At 44.3% G+C, this 18795-nt stretch overlaps 1 protein-coding gene across 3 annotated transcripts in view; it reads left to right on the plus strand.

The window, feature by feature from the left end:
- Positions 1 to 18795, plus strand: part of NRG2 (neuregulin 2) — a 174863-nt gene that overhangs the window by 153003 nt on the left and 3065 nt on the right. For 2 of the 3 annotated variants that reach the window (XM_075442267.1, XM_075442268.1), the window contains 5 exons: positions 8521 to 8544; positions 12824 to 12926; positions 13808 to 13931; positions 15222 to 15349; positions 17989 to 18213. In XM_075442267.1, coding sequence (XP_075298382.1) covers positions 8521 to 8544; positions 12824 to 12926; positions 13808 to 13931; positions 15222 to 15349; positions 17989 to 18213 — 604 coding nt within the window. The remainder of the gene's footprint in view (positions 1 to 8520; positions 8545 to 12823; positions 12927 to 13807; positions 13932 to 15221; positions 15350 to 17988; positions 18214 to 18795) is intronic. The other variant, XM_075442269.1, reaches the window with a different exon arrangement.

Genomic DNA, 18795 nt, shown 5'->3' on the forward strand with positions numbered 1-18795 from the left:
ATGGAGGTTTTTTCTATGTTGTGCTCATGCTGTTGCTATTTTCTCACAGATTGGTACAGAGGAACTAACTCACTAGGAATTGTATTAGTGGGCTAGCTCAGCGGCCTCCAGTCTGTCCAAGCTCGGCCCTTATTTAGATGAGTAACATTTGGTTTTGGTAGGAATTCAACAAAATTCAAGCATCTCAGCAGTTGGTTCCTATCTGCTTATAAGGACTGTACATTTTATTTTGCCCACATTGCAATGCAAATGTAATGGGAAACTTGTTGAGATAATGGAGAAAAAAAGCAAAGCATGCTGAAACAGCTACTTATCTGAGAAAATGGATGCATAGTGCAAACAGAAAATATTGCTCCAGCCTAGCAAGGTGCCACTTCTGAGCAGAGCTGTGGTACCTGACTGCGTCAGCTCACTAAGCCTGCCTTTATGCTAAGCCTGTATTAGTCTAAGCTACCTTGATGGTCTGTTTTCTAGCAAGGCTCATACCATAAGGAGATCTAAGGCAGCACATTTATTTTGCACATCAGTGACTAGGTATGTGTAGACTGTTGGATACCATCAGTCAGGAGACGGTCAGTAATCTGCCAAGCAGCAGCAACACAGAAGAGGGCCTTAGAGACATTGACACATAGTAATCCCATAAGTATGGGCAAAGTCTCACAGAGAAACTTAAAAGCTTTATCCTGTTTATCATAAGTCAGTTTTAGCACAGTATGACAGATGGGTTTCCCACATTCATCAAAACAGAAAACCCAGCAGAATAAGAAGGAGGGATGTTAGAGCAAACAACTGCACGTTCACTGAGAAAAAGATGTCCTGACTTAAGATGTGCTGATTTAAGCCTAGCTAGATCTCTTTTGACTGTATGAAATTTCACTGATCTCAGCTGGTCTCTGTGCACTCTTCTCCATCTGCGGATAAGGAATTGGCTGATGGATCAGGGTTAGAAGATCATGTTGTTCAGGCTTTAACTCACCTGTAAGAGAAAAGCCTTACAGAGGCTGTACAATTTAAGTGAGGGACATTAAGGAAACATTTAAAGCAGTTTTAATTTAAACTGAAAGAGAATCAATGGCAGTGAACAGAGGGGAAGGTGATTGTCTGCAATTACTATATAAAACAGAGGAATGCCCTGATAGATGAGAGTACAGAGAATTATTTCCATGGGTAAAGAGTCATTAAATCATCTTACTAAAATGCTTTTCACATCAAGGTCTTCATATTTCTATGTCTCCATATGATTATAGTTGCAGATATAATTAATGTATGCATTGTACATATGACGGTAAAGCCACATCGCCTGCTAGTTTCGGGAGTTAGATCTTTCAGTTATGGTTAAACTCTGGTGAAACCACAGGGATGAGACATCCTAACTCCAAATACAATGTGCAGGCAAGGAGTAACCAGCCATACTGGCAGTCGGAGTTCATGTCATAAACTCATCTTCTGACCCCTGTTCTCTTGCACCCCCTCTTTGCAGCAATAGTGCAGCCAGACCCTTATTGTTTTTTCAGTGGGCTTTTAGACATCTGTGTTAGAGGTTTGAGTCCAAATTCATACCCCTGGCTCCCTTCATAGTCACTGCAGAGAGTTTGTTGCCCAAGGATGAGCATTTGGCTAACTGAACTCTAGTGCTGATGTCAGGATGAGATGACTCATCCTCCAGAGGTGCTGAGGGTGCTGAATACAAACTTATACATTTAGCTGTCAGATGTCTCTCCCACAGCCCTGGCTCTGCATGCACTAGTGAGAGCTGAAGTTTAACACATTGAACTGCTGATCCACAGCCTGAATAAACCCATGGCATCAGTACTCAGGGACCATTTTGCCTTCACAATTAATCTTCATCTCTGCTGGCACACGTAGGTGAGAAGTTCAGCAGTATCAGAAAAGAGTAAGGAAGTCTTTCTAATATGAGAGCTCCTAGTGGGTAGTGGAGACTCACCCAACTGACAGCTGTCTCCAAGGTCCAGCTTCATAGGCACGACTCTGCCTTGTAGCTCTTTCCAGAAGACAGAGGCATGTCCAAAATCATTCCTCCTTTTAAGAAATCTTTTTTAAAAGCTGTACTGGCACTGGTATTTCATAGCTGCCTGTTCTACATCAGATCAAGATCTAGCTCTAACTTCTTTCTTCTACAAGAGACTTTTCAGGTCTTTGTAAAACCCTGCTGGAAGTTTACTAATAAATTGCCGGGCTTGGGGCTGGCTGCTTGTATAGGTTTTGTAAAACACACTGGCAGCCATGTCACTCGTGGTGGGGCCAAGATACTGAAAGTTAAACATCGTGAGTGGGAACATTTATACCTTGCCTGAGTCTGCACATTTGGATTCTTTCCACTTGTGATTTATGGAACAATTTAGAAATTTGGGATGAAGCTTTATATTTATGCTTATCTCGTCTGTGCAATCTGAAATTTTGTCTTAACTTTGCTTTTCATCTCCAAAAATAATTGTCAGTGATCTAGAGGACAAATGTCATACCGTTCATCTTATTGTCTAGTGAAACATTTTCATTTTCTACTTTGTGACCTAATTAAAATTGAAGTCTGTAGCCTGTCTGTAAACATCCTGGAATAGAGCTGACACTCATATACTGTGTAAACTAGCATATTCTCTATTTTTATCCCATATTTCATTTTTTATTTCTTTACAAATTGAACTTTAATTCATAGTTGGAGTTTTCTTACTGATGTACTTTGGAAGCACAGAGGAGCATTTTCTGCTACCCATTGGGAGAGCAGAATTTCTCCACTGGGAGAAAGACAGCTACTCTTGCTGCATGGTACTCAGCGTAGTCATCTGGAAACATGGAAGAGAAGAGCTTGAGCTGAGAGATCAGTCTTGCAGTCGCAGACTATCAGGTCAATTCTGCTTGCAGTGGATGCTCATATGAACACATATCCTGAGTTCCCAGCTTGATACGTCTCCCAGGACTCCCTAACTGTAGCCATCAAAAGTTTAGTGTGATGGGCCTGGCTCCTGATTGATTTGCAGTGTGGCAGGACATTTCCCTTGCTTTGGCATTACAGATTCCTTCCAACAACAGATGACGAGCATGGTGATTTCCAAGATAAGAACCACCATCTGTTCTTGAGCATCTACCACACCATCACTGGGTGTGATCTGTGTCATGATCTCAGCAACATGATTCCTGCTCTATCACAACACATTTCCTGTAGATCAGATGTCTGTGTCTTCCCATCAGTCATTCTTTCCAAAGAAATAGCTTTTATAGAGTCTTTCTGCCCAGAAAAGCATAAACTGTTTCTACTTGCATTGTCTGTATCAGGCTCTCTGATCTGGAAACAGAATCGTGTATTCCCAAGTGGCACACAAACTGGATCCAATGCTGCTGACTATATCATGGTGGAAGCAGAGGAGTGTAGGTTTATCAGGTGAGAGGCTGCTTATTTTTCTGAGGGATGGTCACATTCACTCTGAAGACACCATGCTGCATCGGGAGGAGTGTTGGTCATCACCCTGACATGTAAAAGTGGCCCTTCTGACAGGTGGGTTTTGGATGCTTGCTCCTTACACTGAAGTGAAGTATCCCCATGAGCAGAGGGATAAATGTACCTCTTCAAGCTCTTCTGGGAAGGTCTAGATCTGAACTTCAGCTTCACTGTTCTCTTCACTTCACTTATTCAGCAGTACTTTCCTACCTGTTGGTTGCAATAAGAAAATGATAAGCAGAAGAATACTTCTTTTTTTAACTTCCTTTCTGTTCCCTCCTCCATCTCTTACTCATCTGAACCCTAAAACAACATATAGCAGCATTTTAAATTCAATAAATATTCTGCAGCTTCCTTTCAATGACATGATAACTGCTGATCACTTAATTACAGGGTGATGACTATGCTGTGATGTGGTTGCATAATTACAGGACATTTGTGGTTTAGCATAACAGTGTTATTCCTCTCCCTTCAACAGCAGTAGAGGTTACTCTTTGGATCTCCTAAAGTTAATTGCATGCTAATCCACAGCAGTGTGTTAATACTCTATTGTTATTTATCTGGACTCTAGAGGCCTCCTAAGCTATTTTTATTGATACAGTACTGGACGAGCTAAATGGCTGTGCAGTTTATGGAAAGTTTGCAGAGTTTCTGCAGTTGGATAACTGATGTATTGCCCAGCTCTTAACACGAGCACAGCATCATGGAACTGTCTTGCATTGCTCCCCATACCCCCTAAGGGAAGCCTACACCAGGGTGCTGCAAGTATTACTCTTGTCAGTACAATTTATTATCAGTAGTCTGTCATGCTGGTCCTCAGAAGTTAATTCTCCACTTTGTTTCATGCTTTGGAGCATGTCTTGTGAACCATATAGCCCTCTGGGGGAAACAAGTGTGTTTGGGGGGAATAATGGACACGGTAGCTAAACATCTTTATGACATTCTTGGGCAACCTGGAGCCCATGTGAGCGCAGGTCCAATTTTCACAACTATTTGCGAAGGCTTTTATCCTTCTTAATCATCCTACAAATCTACAGTTCACTGAAATCCATCTTGTCTTGAGGTGTTACTCCTATAAGGATACTTTAGATTACATGTTTTTGTCTATTTATGTTTTAAAACAGGTAAAATACATTACAGAGAAAAACGTAGTCACAAAGTCACTGAGGCTCAAGTAAGTGTAGGACTTTTTCTTCTGTCCGATGATGAAAAAAAATTCACCAAGAAATTTGTGACAGTGGGTCCACAGAGTACCCACCATACTGGAAGCACCTAAATCCAACTGAATTCTTTCTTTCAGTCCACTTCAACTGAATGTCTCTTTGGGGGACTTGGGTGTAAGGTCCATGCACCACTTGACTCTTCAGCAAGCCCTGCTTTGAATAGCCGAGTGGTACCAATCTGGATGATGGGATCCAACCTGAAGCCCACACACATGTGCTGCAACTGAAATGAAGAGCTTGAAAATGAAATATTTTTGTCATCTCTTTCATATTGTTTCCCTTTTTCTCTTCCTCCACTCTCCTATGCTTGCTGCCTTTCTCTGTTGGACAGCCTTCTGTCATACATAAGTGGACAGGTATTTGAACATTTACAAACTGCCAGTCCAGTCTCCCTTGGGATCAACACAGAAGAGCCTAGCTTAGCTTTTAGGTACAAGAAATAATGTAAATACTGCAAAGTAATGCATTAAAGACGCCAATAGATACTGTTTCTTTAACACTGATGATTGCATGAGAAAGAATGGGTTCTTTCTTACGTCCAGCATTTTCAGAAAGGGTTAGCAGGCACATTTGGAAGGAGATTTTCCAAAACACATCCCCACTTCAGATGGTTAGGGGAGTCTTACAGCTGTTCAGGGTGTTCAGCCCTAGCTCTTTGCCATGACCAGGGAGCATGTGTGGAGCTCAGACTGAAGGTTGATGATGTGAGAAAAATAATACGTGCATTTCCTCGGCCTAGAGCTACCATCTCAGTGCTGTCTCACTGTAATTTTTTTTGCATGGTAGCTTCTGGAAATACTGCTTCCAATGGAGCTTGTTCAGTGGGAGCTGGAAAGTACTGCTGCATTCTGTCAGCACTCCTGGCATGTATCAATTTATCTCTACAGATGAGCTTCATCCATTTAATATTAGCTATCCCAAAGGCTCCCCCTGCCACAAGTCTGGGATACAATACACCTCCCCATTGCAACCACCTCTATCAGAGTGGAGTGAGTCACCGCCTGGAGGAGCTGGGGGATTTACCTAGACCTCATGCTTCTCTCTGCATCGTTAATGGCCACAGAGGGGACTGTTGCCCAAACGTTTCTAGGCATCCTCAGCAGCCAAGTGTGCCAGACTGTCAGTCTAGCTGGGAGAGTGAGTAAAACGCAGGTTGACTGAACTGTTGCAGGATACAGTGCAGGTGCTACACCTCAGGCTAAGCATCTTCTCCACCTAGCAGCAAACATAACTGAAAGCTTTTAAAGATGTATTACTTTTCCTCATGAATCTCTTAAAAAAGCAAAGGAGACTTCTTTCAAACATGTCCACAGTCAGAAATATCTTTTGCTCCAGACCAAAATAAATTGTTTTCTGTAGAAGAAATTTTGATTTCTCAAGCATGTTTTCTACCAAGCGCTATATTGTTGATATAAAATAGACACGCACTATGTGGTAAGCCATGTTTGTGAAAATAATACACCCCCCCTCTGATGAATCCAGAATGATTACATTTTGAAACAATGTTTTTCCTGGGGCTGGGGTCATCTTGTTAGCCTCTGTTTTATAACACATTGAATAATTTTGAACAGTCTCTTCTTTAGACAAGAGACAAATGCTCCAAATCCCAGCCTACTCTTGAAGTGTCTCCTCCTTCACTGTCCCAGCACAGAAGGCAATACCTGCCCAGACTGAGAGGAACTCCTGAGCAGGAGAAGGGAGTGGCTTCCCATTTGATGTGTTCAGTTATGGGTGACACAGAAGCAATGTCTGTAGCCTGAAATGATGACAGAGAAGTGTTGCCATGGACATCAGATGCAGGAGCATAAGCTGGGGTAAGACTTCTTCTGTCTGCAAGGATTTGTAGGCACAGGCAGGCACATACATTCCAGCTGCTTCATGGTTCCATGGTTTTCCTCCTGCTCAGGGAACGTGTAGCTAAGATCCAATGAGCCAGCTGGCTGTATCTGCTCCATGGAGCTGAGGAGACAAAAGAAACTGCAGTTCTGATGTGAGAGAGACTGTGGGAAGGCTAAAGTTCCTCAGGTGCTGCCCACCACCTCTGCTTGCACAGGCATTTCTGAGTTTGCAAAAAAACATGAAAATGTTTTGAATTGCATCCATTTGTAGCTGTAGATGTTGCAGTAAATCCTGGAACAGGGAGGAAATGTGCCAGTACAGACAGTATGCAACTATCAAATGGATCAATAGCATAGGCATACAGATGAAATTTAATGTATCTCTACATACATTTGTCACAGTGTCAGGTGAAACAGTGTGCGTAATGGTAGCATGCCTTAGGAAAAGGTCAAGGCTAGATGTGATAACCAAGATATTTAGCATGAATGTATTCTGTCCAGTTCTCTGCTGCCCACCACATTGTGTCCACGTGACTGCAACTTGTACAAAATGACTGTGAAACACATGGTAGGTTTTGCCGTTTCTTTTGTACAAATGTGAGATGCGAAGCAGAGAGCAGCCAGGTTTTGTGGTCTTTAAATAATATAAATTCTAAAAAAACCCAACCCCACCCAACTCCTGACTCCCAAAAATTCCTCCAAACATCAGTATTGATTTGAAAAGAAGAACCTGCTTTAGAAAACGTGTTAACATGTTCCATAACAATTAGTGCTAATTTCTGCCCGCCTAAATTTTGATTAGAACTGCAAAAGAAAGCCAATATTTCTGTGCAGCAAATATCAATTACTATGGAAAATATAGTAAATAAATCTGGACATCTCCAAGCTGCAAATAATCTTGTGTATATGGTGACTGGGAACAGCAGAGCTCACTTTTGTATACAATGATGAGTGTGGAGAACTTTAATGTTTATGTAAGAAAAATCATCTTTAGGTGAGACCTATACCAGGAAATTTACTAAAAATCAGCGTATCTGTTTTGGATAACAGCATTGTTGATGCATTAGGTAAACCACTTTGCTTAGAACTATCTCTGCAAGATGAACTGCAATCTTACTTGTAACGAATATGAATCTGAAAGCAGATGCTCTGATTTGTGCTTTTTTCAGCATGTTTGTCCTTTCTGAAACAATGCAGAACCACAGCAGAAGTGAAATTTGGAAGATCACAGAGTAGAGGGAAACTTTCAGTGCACTTTGCACTTTTGGATCTGCAAAGGATTCATTGCCTTGCCCAGGCAACTAATCACTTGCAGCATCAGTGATTCAGCTGCAGATCGGTATCACCCAGAACAGTGCTCCCACATTTGACACACCTTCAGGTGATTTACAGGCAACACTGCCACATGACGCTGTGCATCCAAGACCGGACCTAAGGTCGCAGGCAGCAGAATCATGCTGGCAGGCCTCAGGGCCCCATGCAAGTGCCCGCACATCTGTCTGCCCAGTGGTCTAATTTGGTGCACAGGCCCGCAGGCAGAGAGGGACGTGTGAAACCATGCAGCGCATATTTTGTCTGTAGAAAATGAATGAATGGTTTTTACCAGGTTCATGCAGTTGCTATGTGTTTTGACCTGTCAGGAGCTGTTTCAGAACAAGTGTACCTTTTTTTTTCTTTTCTTTTTTTTTTCCCTGCCTAAACCGTGAATTCCATATCAGGTACTAACAAACATGTCTCATCTCAAAAGAATTCATGATTAACGAAAAGAATTCATAATTAACTTCCACTGCAATTTGTTTGGGTCTTTCTTTACATAAGATATAAGCTCTGTTGGGAATTTGAAATGCTCTGAAGCATACACTATCTTCTGTGTAACTGCTGCTGAGCCTACAGAAAAGCTAACCTGCTGTAACTGCACATTGTGTGTGTCTGTATATTAGAGATCTCTGACAGACCTGTTTTTCTTTTTCTCTTTCTCTTCCTTGTCTTCTTTCTGCATTGGCAGAGCATCTTGGATTTGAATTAAAGGGTATGGAACAACCATTCATTTATTAATCAGAAGCCATTAAGAGCTTCCCACATTATATTTATGGCTTTAATGGGATGATTAAAAAATCAGCTGTTGTGTTCTCTTCCCTGGCACGAAGATAGATGTTTGGACTGAAAAAAACCCCAAAAAAACAAAACAAAACAAAACCAAAATGAAACAAAACACAAAATCTAAGTGTAAACCTATAAAAATGCACGTGTATTTTTAGCAGCACTTTTTTCTTTGTTTCAAGCAGCAGCCTGGTGTGTGTGGCGTGACTGGGATGTTACAATTGCCATATGTCTCCTCATTCAACATGCTTTTGTGTATTTAAATGAAAAGCTGGAATTTGTGTCCATCCAAAAGGTTGCCAGCAGGCACCACTTGGGAATGGGCAGACATTCCAGGAATGGGAAGGAAGTTTTAGGAAGAACAAGCCTTCTATAGAAATTGCCATCCTAGATGCACTAACCTCCACTGGATCCTACAAAGGGTCAGGACGAGCTTTGCCGTTCCTCCTCCCAAAGATTAGTGGCTTATTTCGGTTCTTGACGGAGAGGAAATTGTTCCAAGAAGGGTGACATGAAACAGTGTGCCCAGGGCAATCAGTAGTGTCCCATGAGGGTGGAGAGCGGCAAGATGAAGTTTGGAAAAACATTAACATAACAAATGCTTTTAAAAATATCCCCTTTGGGCAATTATCTGTTGCTGCCCAGTTACTCATAATCATATTATTTTTCTTCAATTCTCCTCAGTCTGTTTTTAGAAATATATCAATCATCTCTTGAGTAAACACCTGAGAAATCAAACCCTTGAGGCTAGGTTTCCCTTTAGTGTACAGGCCAGCTGCAGGGAGGGCTTGGTCAGATGAGGGCAGAGAGACTAATCTTTATCACTTAAAAACATTGACCTAGCAATGTCAGTCAGAGCAGATCTTCACATGAAGACACTTCAGTTCCATTTGCTAGAGGTATGGGGACACCAGTCTTTAACTTCTGGATCCTAAATTGTCTTCTCAGGTCCCTGAGGAGGAGGAACATGCACTAGCTGAAGCTGGAGCTCTGGCTTTTACATGCCTGATCCTCTGGGTTTGATGTGTATACCCCAGCAGTTCTTCCTTGCTGTGAAAAATGTGTGCGTTTTGTGGTCAGGTGTTTCAGAGAAAGCAGTGCTGCTAATGCTAATACACTTAAAGAAACTTTAAAATTGAGGATTTTTGACATCCCTTTTTTGTTGACCTTTTGTCCTTTTCCTCATCCATTCTCAATGTCATCACAGAACCGCACACATCCAGTTCGCCGTCTGCAGTCGTCTCTTCTCTGTCATTTGTCTTTCACTTTCATGCGTTGCTGTGACACCCATGGCTGGACTGTGATTCTGTCAGCATTATGTGGCACCACATGGTTTGTTCATAGTGTTTGCTGCGGTAGAGTGATGATGCTGCTGATGAAGACATGGTGTTTGTAGAGCATAGAGACACAAATGGACAAGTCTTGCTCCAGGACCTTCTCAAACACAAAGTTGTAGTGTGCATTCTCTCATTTTCTTTCTGTCACTGTTCAGATGGTTTTGTGCAACATGAAGACACTGTGTTATTGAACATCAACTTTAATGAGATGTTAGGAGCCAAGCTAAATTACTATCAGCAGGCCATTTAATTTTTAGTTTCGGTGCAATGATGCACAGCCTCACACTTCATTGCTTCACATAGCAGAGCTGTAAGCTCGAGACAGAGAGGCTACATCTGCATTTCTGAGGAGCTGAAACATTCCGCATGCAATTCAGGGGAAGGTTCAGGACAGTCAGACTTGCCAGAGTCAGGATCCCACAGTAACATGATCACCAGAACAAAGGCTGTGATTTGAGCCTTGGGTGAAAAATTTTGTCATGTAGGCAATAGGTAAAAAAAAAAGCCATAGTTTTGATGACTTTGCCCTTTCTCCCTCCTCTAGGATTCAAAGGAAATGATTTATGCTTGGAAAAAAGTCATTGTAGCAAAAAAAAGTAGTTCGTGAAGAAGCTTTGAAAAAATTGGCTTGATGGATGGTTCCATGGTGAAAACTCACCTCCTGCCCAGCCTCTGTTTTTTGGTAAACGTAGTTTTTACTGGGTAGTAGAAAAATTCTTGCCTGGTGCCATCTGTAACCAGGACATGATCCTAGAAGTTTTTCCTGATTCTGATAAAATCTCTGAAACCCCTGTATGAAGGAAAGAGCTGTACAGCTGGAATCCAGGCCACAGAGGTGTGCAAGAGCAAGAAAACTTGTCTGCCGTGGTTGCTGATGCCTGGAATAGGGCATCCATGCAAGGGAAACACTTCGCTGAAGGAGGTGTTTTAGCCCAGAGTGAGTTCTTTCCCCATGCCAGCTCCACCTGGCTCTTTGTAGCGAAACATAAGGTCAGCCAGCACCCAGACCCTCCTCTATGAGTGGGTCCCAGGCTGTACAAGCTCTGGCTCTGAGGACGTGTAGCCAGCTGGTGAAGCTGCTGCAGTGCAGTAACTTTCAGCCCAAGTGAGACTCATGACCTGTCATTCCTGGTCCACACCACATGGACACAGAGTCTGGGAGAGTCTCAGCTGCCCACCTCTCTAGTGAATGCTGAGACATTGCCTTCCTGGCAACTCCACTGGCATCCTGAGCACCCATGAAGCCAAAGGCCAGTGCACAAACAAAACAAATGGAATTTGCAACACAGGCATGACGGAAGCTCTGCTGATTATGCTTTGCATCTTTATGCCAGGGCTGTCATTCTCAGTCCTTGTTTAACAAATCTTTCTTCACTACCATTTTGAGAGTTAGAGAGAGATGTTTTTCCTGGCACTTTTTTTTCTTCCAAAAATGCTTTTTCCTTCCTAAAATGGCAAGTTGAAATTGGTCTAAATATTTAGTTGTCTGGAATGTTTCATTGCTTTCCCTTTGCTTTTTTTGCTAGTCCCAGAAGTTTCTGGGACCAGACCTGTTTCTTTTCTGGTTTTGTATTTCATTGTTTACTAACAGTGGGGTTATCACATAGTCTGCTCAAGGCATTTAGTGTGGCATGGTGAACGGTGCCGAGCACAGCAACCATGGCATGAGTTTTATTGCCTAATCTATAAGAAAAAATATTTCAACCAATATTAAAGGAGGCACAAACCCCGAGAACTTTAACATTAACACATAGTATGGGGGAACGAGGACGTTGTTCATAGATGCTGAACTAAAATGCTCATGGCAGCTGTGCACTGAATACTTCTCTCAGTCATCCAGCTGGAGAACCAAATTGCCTCTGCTGAGCTCAGTGGAGATTTCTGGATGTTGCCGAGAAGAGCATCTGCTCTGGTGTAGCCACAGAGAAAGAGTTGTCCTTGTCGTGCGATTGTTGCCTAGGTGTAGTTCAATTACACTGCAAGTGATATGCTAGCATTTCCTTGGGGCGATGATTAATGTGAATGAATTACCTCACTTCCAGCATGGTCTGGGCTTTGATGCAAGTGGCTGACTTTCCTGGTTTGAAAGGTGGTCCATGACAAATGGTGATATTTGAGAGAAGCAGCATCATGCTGCTTGACTTTTGTGTTTGCATCTGAGTTATCTGGTGCAATGGGATTAATTGCTTCCTACGGTTTCATTAAAAATCCAGAAGTGTAATTGGTTACTGTATTTTAATTACCGCACTCCTTTTTCTTTGTCGAACGCGCTGTCACTTTTCCATCCTCATTCTGCTTTTTGACTGTTTTAGAATGTCCCTTTCAGCACCTACATGCTTTGGGGCCTGTTGCTCAGTGGTTTCTAGCACACCACTGAGCTCCAGGGCATGCAGCCGCTGCAAGGAAAAGGCATTCTGAGTCCATCAGAGCAGAGAGCCTGTGATGAAAGCATCACAAGGCATGTCTGTACGTGGTGAGTGGGGGATGCTCGGGGACTTCCTTGGTATGCTACTAAGTTACTGAGAAGGGGGGATCTACTGGAAGGGAGAGGAGAGTCATGGGGCTTTTTGACATATTAGTCACAAAGTTATGCTACGGGAAAAGAAGAGGAAGCAAGAAGCTTATCTGAGCATAGAAGGGGTGAACTACTGAGCAAGAGAGGGCAAAGGTGCAGAGAGACAAAAGAAGTGAAGGTCTCTTGAGGGGTGAGTAAGGTTGGGCCAGGTGGTCTCAGGTTTGGGGCAGCTATTAGAGAAGGACAGTGGATTGTTAGAAGGTCTTACCACGCAGTGCTGGTTCCTGTGCAGCCAGACACGTCCCTGGTGCTGGAGCCCATTTGTAAATAACTGGTTTCTTTCTCTCCATTTGCAGAAGCAGAAGAGCTCTACCAGAAGAGAGTCTTAACCATCACGGGAATCTGTGTTGCCTTACTTGTGGTGGGCATCGTCTGTGTGGTAGCTTACTGTAAAACCAAGTGAGTACAGGTGGTTAAAGACAATAACTGGCCAGATGTTACTGAATGGTAGTGTTCACACTTTACGCTTTCATGCTCTTCACGCAAAAACTATTTTAAGGAGATGCTGTGCTGTGGTATTCCCAGGAACATCTCATGAAGGAGGCCAGTAAAGCTGTCTACCAGCCTGTGCATGAGCAGGATGTTTTCCTTGGACCGTTTGCTTATCCCCTGAATCAGGATTGTTTCACCTAGCCAGGTGATGCTGGGAAAAGCTGCCCCCCAAACTCATTTCCTGACAGCGGAAGCACAGGGGGCCCTTGTGCATGAGCTATGTACATTTCAGGGACTTTCAGAGCAGTCTTGATGGAACAAGAAGCTTGGAGGCCTCTTTTATGGCCAGCCTTCCCTGCCTGGACAGCAACGTTTTCGTACTTCGCATGCACGGGGGTCTTGTGGAGTTGATGCCCTGCCAGGGGCATGGGTAGGCTTTGCCACTTTAAGCTTAGTGCAGGACAGGTCAACTACCTTGCTACCAAGGCCAAACCAGGACCTGCTTCCCCTTTTCCTTATCCCCACTTTTCTCCTCTGCTCCCAGTACCATGGTGCCCCTGGCTCCAAAGCATTGTGCAGGGCGTTGTCTTGCAAAAGGGGACCCTGGACCCAGCTTCCCAAACGACCCATGATGAGAAATGTTCACCTTTTTTTGAAAAAGCAGCAGGAGGTGGGAAGCCTTGAATGACTTGTTTCTTCCTGTTTGCAGCTTTCCACAAACACCACTGAAATATCAAGTGTGTCCAAGACTTGCCTTTTTTATCATCTGCATCCCTTAAGTGTCTCTGGGGGCAGAAAGCCCCATGAGATAAGTCTTCCTAATAGATTTTTTTTTTTCTGTTTTAAAGGAAACAAAGAAAACAAATGCATAATCATTTACGGCAGAACATGTGCCCTGCCCATCAAAATAGGAGCCTTGCAAATGGGCCAAGCCACCCACGTTTGGATCCTGAGGAAATCCAAATGGCTGATGTAAGACCTCTTGTCATCCATTCCCTGCATGTTACTGAGTGCCTATTTTCCACCAGGGATTTGACATGGATGTGTACACTTATACACCTGTGCATGTGCGTGAGGAGTAAAACACTAACAAACTTGAACAAAAAAAAAATATATTCTGCATAGAAACATTTCCAAAAACAACATCTGAAGGGAAATGTGACTTTACTTTGAAGCACAGGATGAGATTAGGACACTTTGGATGAGGTTGTTTTGATGAATCAAGTGTGATCTAGTTTTACTTTAAGAGGGATGTTCCTGACATTTCCTGTTTATTAAACTATCCCATCAAGCCCCACTTTGTGGCATGACAAATGTGATCAGTGCAGCAGTGGCCAGAGCTGCCACAGTGACCATGTCATGCTGAAGCATGTCGTGGTGACCTGGTCAGCACCACATTAGCCCACCTGCACATACCAAGAGTTGAATCCTGGGCAAGGTGGGAAGCCCTGGTGGGGTGCCAGTGTCACACCAATGAAAACAATCTAAGTATTTAGGACCAGATCCAGAAGGGTGGTTCAGCTGCTCTCGTGACTTCAGTCACATGAGATGCCCGTCAAAGTCTGTGAACTCCTTAGGACTGTCGATGTGTTTTGCCTTGCTGGACCAAGGCATTGAAAGAGGTCAGAAGAAGGGAGGGGGAAGGCAGAGCCAAACGAAAAGAAGTGCTGATGGAAATGAGTACAACAAATCAGTTACAAGCTCTGCTGGGTCACCCTTTAAATGTTAAAATTTAGCTAGGTTGAATTCCAGCCATGAGGGAAGAGAGGGAATTTCTAAGAACCACAGCCCTCTGGCCTCAAAGTGCTGTGTACCCCAGAGAGCTTAGTGTCCCTGTGAAAACAGTGCTTCTTGTTAGATGAAGGAATATCTCAGCATAAATATTTGGATTACACTTGGTGTTTCTGTAGGACTCATATCTGTGGCAGATCTTGTGTGGTTGCCTTTTTGCTCGTACAGTTCTGTGTAAGACAACCTGTGAGCAGAGATGGTTTTCTGCTCAGTAGCTACATGTGGTACCACTGCCCTCTGGGGAATCTCTTGGCTCTTCATACCCTTCCACAGCCCCTGTGCCACGGCCCATTTTGAGTCTTCAAAGCACAGGGGCAGAGAAGAGCATGCAGCCTCTTTGCCTCTTTCCATGGGGTGCAGAGCTGCCGGGTTCACTCAGCCCTCATCTGATTTCAGCAGAAATAATCAAGTCAGCCATATTTGTCTGTGACAGTGTTGGCAAGCTAGTGGCTGATTCTTCATATTTTACAGTATATTTCTAAGAATGTTTCTGCTACTGAGCATGTGATCCGAAGGGAAACAGAGACAACTTTTTCAGGAAGTCACTCCTGCTCACCGTCTCATCACTGCTCCACAGCCACTCCAACATCCAGCCAGAGGTGATGTATACGATTTTCCCCTGAACTTTCTCCTGCTGTTTGCTTTAGGATGCTATGAGATTCAAAGCCAGTAAAAGGTTTTCCTTTCATCTCCCTTTCTGTTTTTACTTGATGTTTGGTGCTACATTGGCATACAGGCCATGTCGACACTGCAGGTCTTTGCTGGCACAGCTAGTTAGTGAGAGGTGTGGAAAGGTGTGATCCTTGACCTGCAGTGAGGTGCCGGCAGGAACCTGCTGCACTGACATAGATGGGAACTAGGAGGAAATGAAGTTGTGCTTTCATGCTTGGCGCAGTCACAAATGAGAGAATGCATCTAGGTAAGGTTTTGCAAGTTGTGTTTGCTATCACATTTGCTGGACACCTGCAATAATTCAATAAGCACATAAAAGTTATTCGTTTCATGCTTAATTTATTTAGAATGCATTTGCCTTGTGGAAGGCAAAGTACACAAAATATTACGAAATGTTTTGGCCAGTCTATCAAGGTTAGGGTCTGACTTGGGAGTCACTGTTTTTCACCAGAAAAACCACTCCTGTGCAATTAATCACAGCGAAGAAAGTTGTGTTAGAATCTCAGCCTCTGAGGGGGTGGTGCCTCTTTCCCTGGAAGTCTTTCTGAAGCTCTCGGAAAAGCTGGGGCTAGCAGGAAAGTACCAATAATTCTTGCCACACAGGATGAGGCATATGTTTTTTTACATCTCAAAATAGCCATGGGGGGAAGAGCAGCATGGCTCAGAAGCTGAAGGTCTCACACTTTTTGAGAGCATTTAAATTGCAAATGGAGTTTCTGTATTTTTATGATGTCCAGGAAAGTCCTTCAAAGGCTCCAGAGAAAGTGGTGTGCTGTTTTGTGTTTGAATGTTCAGATTCTTCCTTTTACATAGCTCTTGTGCTTCTTCCAGTAAAGGATAGTGTTTCCCTAGGAGAGCACTTGCCTTTGAAAAGTGACTGTGAGGTGCAGGGGGGCCACATCTACAGCCTGTCAATGATGTACAGTTGATGTTGCATTGACTTTATAAAGCAAAAGCTGTCCTGGTTTATTTACTTCATTATCCCAAGGTGTTTGTCTCCATTCGTCACCAGGAAGCAATGAATCCTTTCAGCTAAAGTTCAAAGATGGCTCCTGGCAGGTTTCTTCAGGGTTCAGTCATTCATCAGGGATGAGCAAGTATTGTCAGAGTACAGTGTGTCATATCAACTTTGGATATTGAACATAGGTTTTCAGGTGAATTCGTCCTTAGAGGCCTCTGGCTAGACCTCCAACAAATAGAGGGGGAGCCAAGAATGACTTGCTGAGCTGGAAATGACTGCCTTTGTCTGGGGAAATCCTACCCCTGGTGAACTAGATGGTGTGTTTTCCAGTTTTTTTTTTAATTCGTATGCTGCAGCCCAACCCTGGCTAGGTTTGTGCAAGCTTGAGGCAGGTGCACAGAGGCTCCTATGCCTGCAAGGCTGCACCTTGCTGGCCTTCTGTGCTCACTTCAAAGTTCTGGGACCACAGGGCCACCTCTGGGCACCTTCTGAAGGCACAGAGGTGTGTCTGGAGGACAGCATTAACAGTGAGAGCTGTTGGGAAGCACCTACCTTGCATAGCCTCTGGTTCTGGCTACTTGGTACCTAATCTTCCTGAGTCAAGTGCAGCAAGCAGGTGTTTCTTGAAGTCATGCCAGAGGCAAACTAGTGGCATAATAAGGCTCCATTTTACTTGATCGGTGCCTCTAATGAGGATGCTGTTTGAAGTTCTAAATGTGTGGTGATTGCAGCGGAGAATGTGCCTGGAGCCATCAATAATTAACAAGTTCTTGGGAAGTCTTAATGAGGCCCGCTCTCCTCTGCGAACTCCCACCCAAAATCCTCTGCCGACACAGCTCCATCTGGTGCAGTTTGGGAGTTCAGAGCTGTTGCTCTAATGGGTCATGTTTTCGGCTATGGAGAGGGGTCAGCCTGGTGGCTGCGGTGCGAGTGGGCCCCCAGTGTGCACATAGCCCCATGTGTCCTGGTGAGTTCTTGTGCTGTGTCTTCTTTGCATCAAGACTAGGGCAGGTGGACCTCCAAGATCTCAGCAAGGTCTAGCCAACATATCATAGTTTTTGTGTAGCACCTTGAAAGTGTTTTGCTGCCAAAATCTGCATCTACTTTTGATATGCTTTTTTCTGCTAATGACAAGGTATTTTTGAGTGGGGTTTTTTTCTGGCTCCTTTCTGAAGGGTAGCATTTCTGAAGGGGCTGTCACTTGGCAATGCAGGTGACACATTTGAAGACCCTTTGTGGTCTTACCTTGGCACAGCCAGTGTGTTGCTCCATATTCAGAATTCTTTGCAAACACAAAGCAAAATTACTCTGGCATCTCTCCAGAGACTGTCCTGTCCTGTGCCTGGCCATCAGGAGGTTGTGTGATAAATACCCAGTATGCACTGGTTTGCCTTTCTTTACTGTCTAATCATGTCTCCAAGAAGTAGCAAAGAAAACCAAATCAAAGGCAGGGTTGGGAAGCTGGGCATCCCTGGCCATGGATCCTAGTGAGAGAGAGAAAGGGGCAGTGCAGAGCAGCATGTGAGCTGTGTCTGCATGCAGCTCTTTGGAGAAGACCATGGTGAGGATTCCTTGCTCACTGTCCATCTGGGGTTTGGTCCACAGACATGAAAGCCACACCTGGAGCTTGGAGCGAACGGAGAGCCTGACTTCAGATTCCCAGTCTGGGATTATGCTGTCCTCGGTGGGAACCAGTAAATGCAACAGCCCTGCGTGTGTGGAGGCACGGGCTCGCCGTGGGGCAGCCTTCTGCATTGAGGACTCGCAGAGGCCCATGATGCAATATCGTGACTCGGTGGATTCTCTGCGGGACTCACCACACAGCGAGAGGTCAGACCCCACTACTCAGTGCTGCCCCAGCACAGCAGAGGCGAGCTGTGCTCTCTGTGCTGAATGCAAAAATGTTTGCCTCTGCCCAGCTTAGAGCAGCAGTCCTGTGGTAACACTGGAGAAATTCCAACTCTGGTCCTACCAGAAGAAGCCACTGCCCCATGAGGCTACTCTGGTAGGGGCAGCAGCAAGCACTGCACTCTGCTCACCTGGTGGCAACACAGTTTTGGAGCACAGGGATAAGAGGAATGGAAAATACCTGGCTGCAGTCAGCAACTGGTGAAGAACACACCCTGGGCAGCTTGGTGGGCTGGCAGCTCAAGCAGTGTCTGGCCCTCAGGTATCTGGGGAAAAGACATGTGTCCTCAGCATAGCCCTGCATGGCCTGGTGAGCAGGGGTGCTGTGTGTGGGAACAGCCTTGGGACAGGGATCTGCATGACCCAGCCTTCCAGGGAACACAAATGAAGAGCTGAGACACAATCTACCGGTCAGAGGCAGAAACAGTCATCCTCTTGCGGGGTCTGGTTCCTCATAGCGCAGAAGCACATCTCCAGCCCTTTGTGGTTAGCTATGGGCGACCC

This window comes from Opisthocomus hoazin, chromosome 23 (genome assembly GCF_030867145.1).
Source record: "Opisthocomus hoazin isolate bOpiHoa1 chromosome 23, bOpiHoa1.hap1, whole genome shotgun sequence".
NCBI lineage: Eukaryota > Metazoa > Chordata > Aves > Opisthocomiformes > Opisthocomidae > Opisthocomus > Opisthocomus hoazin.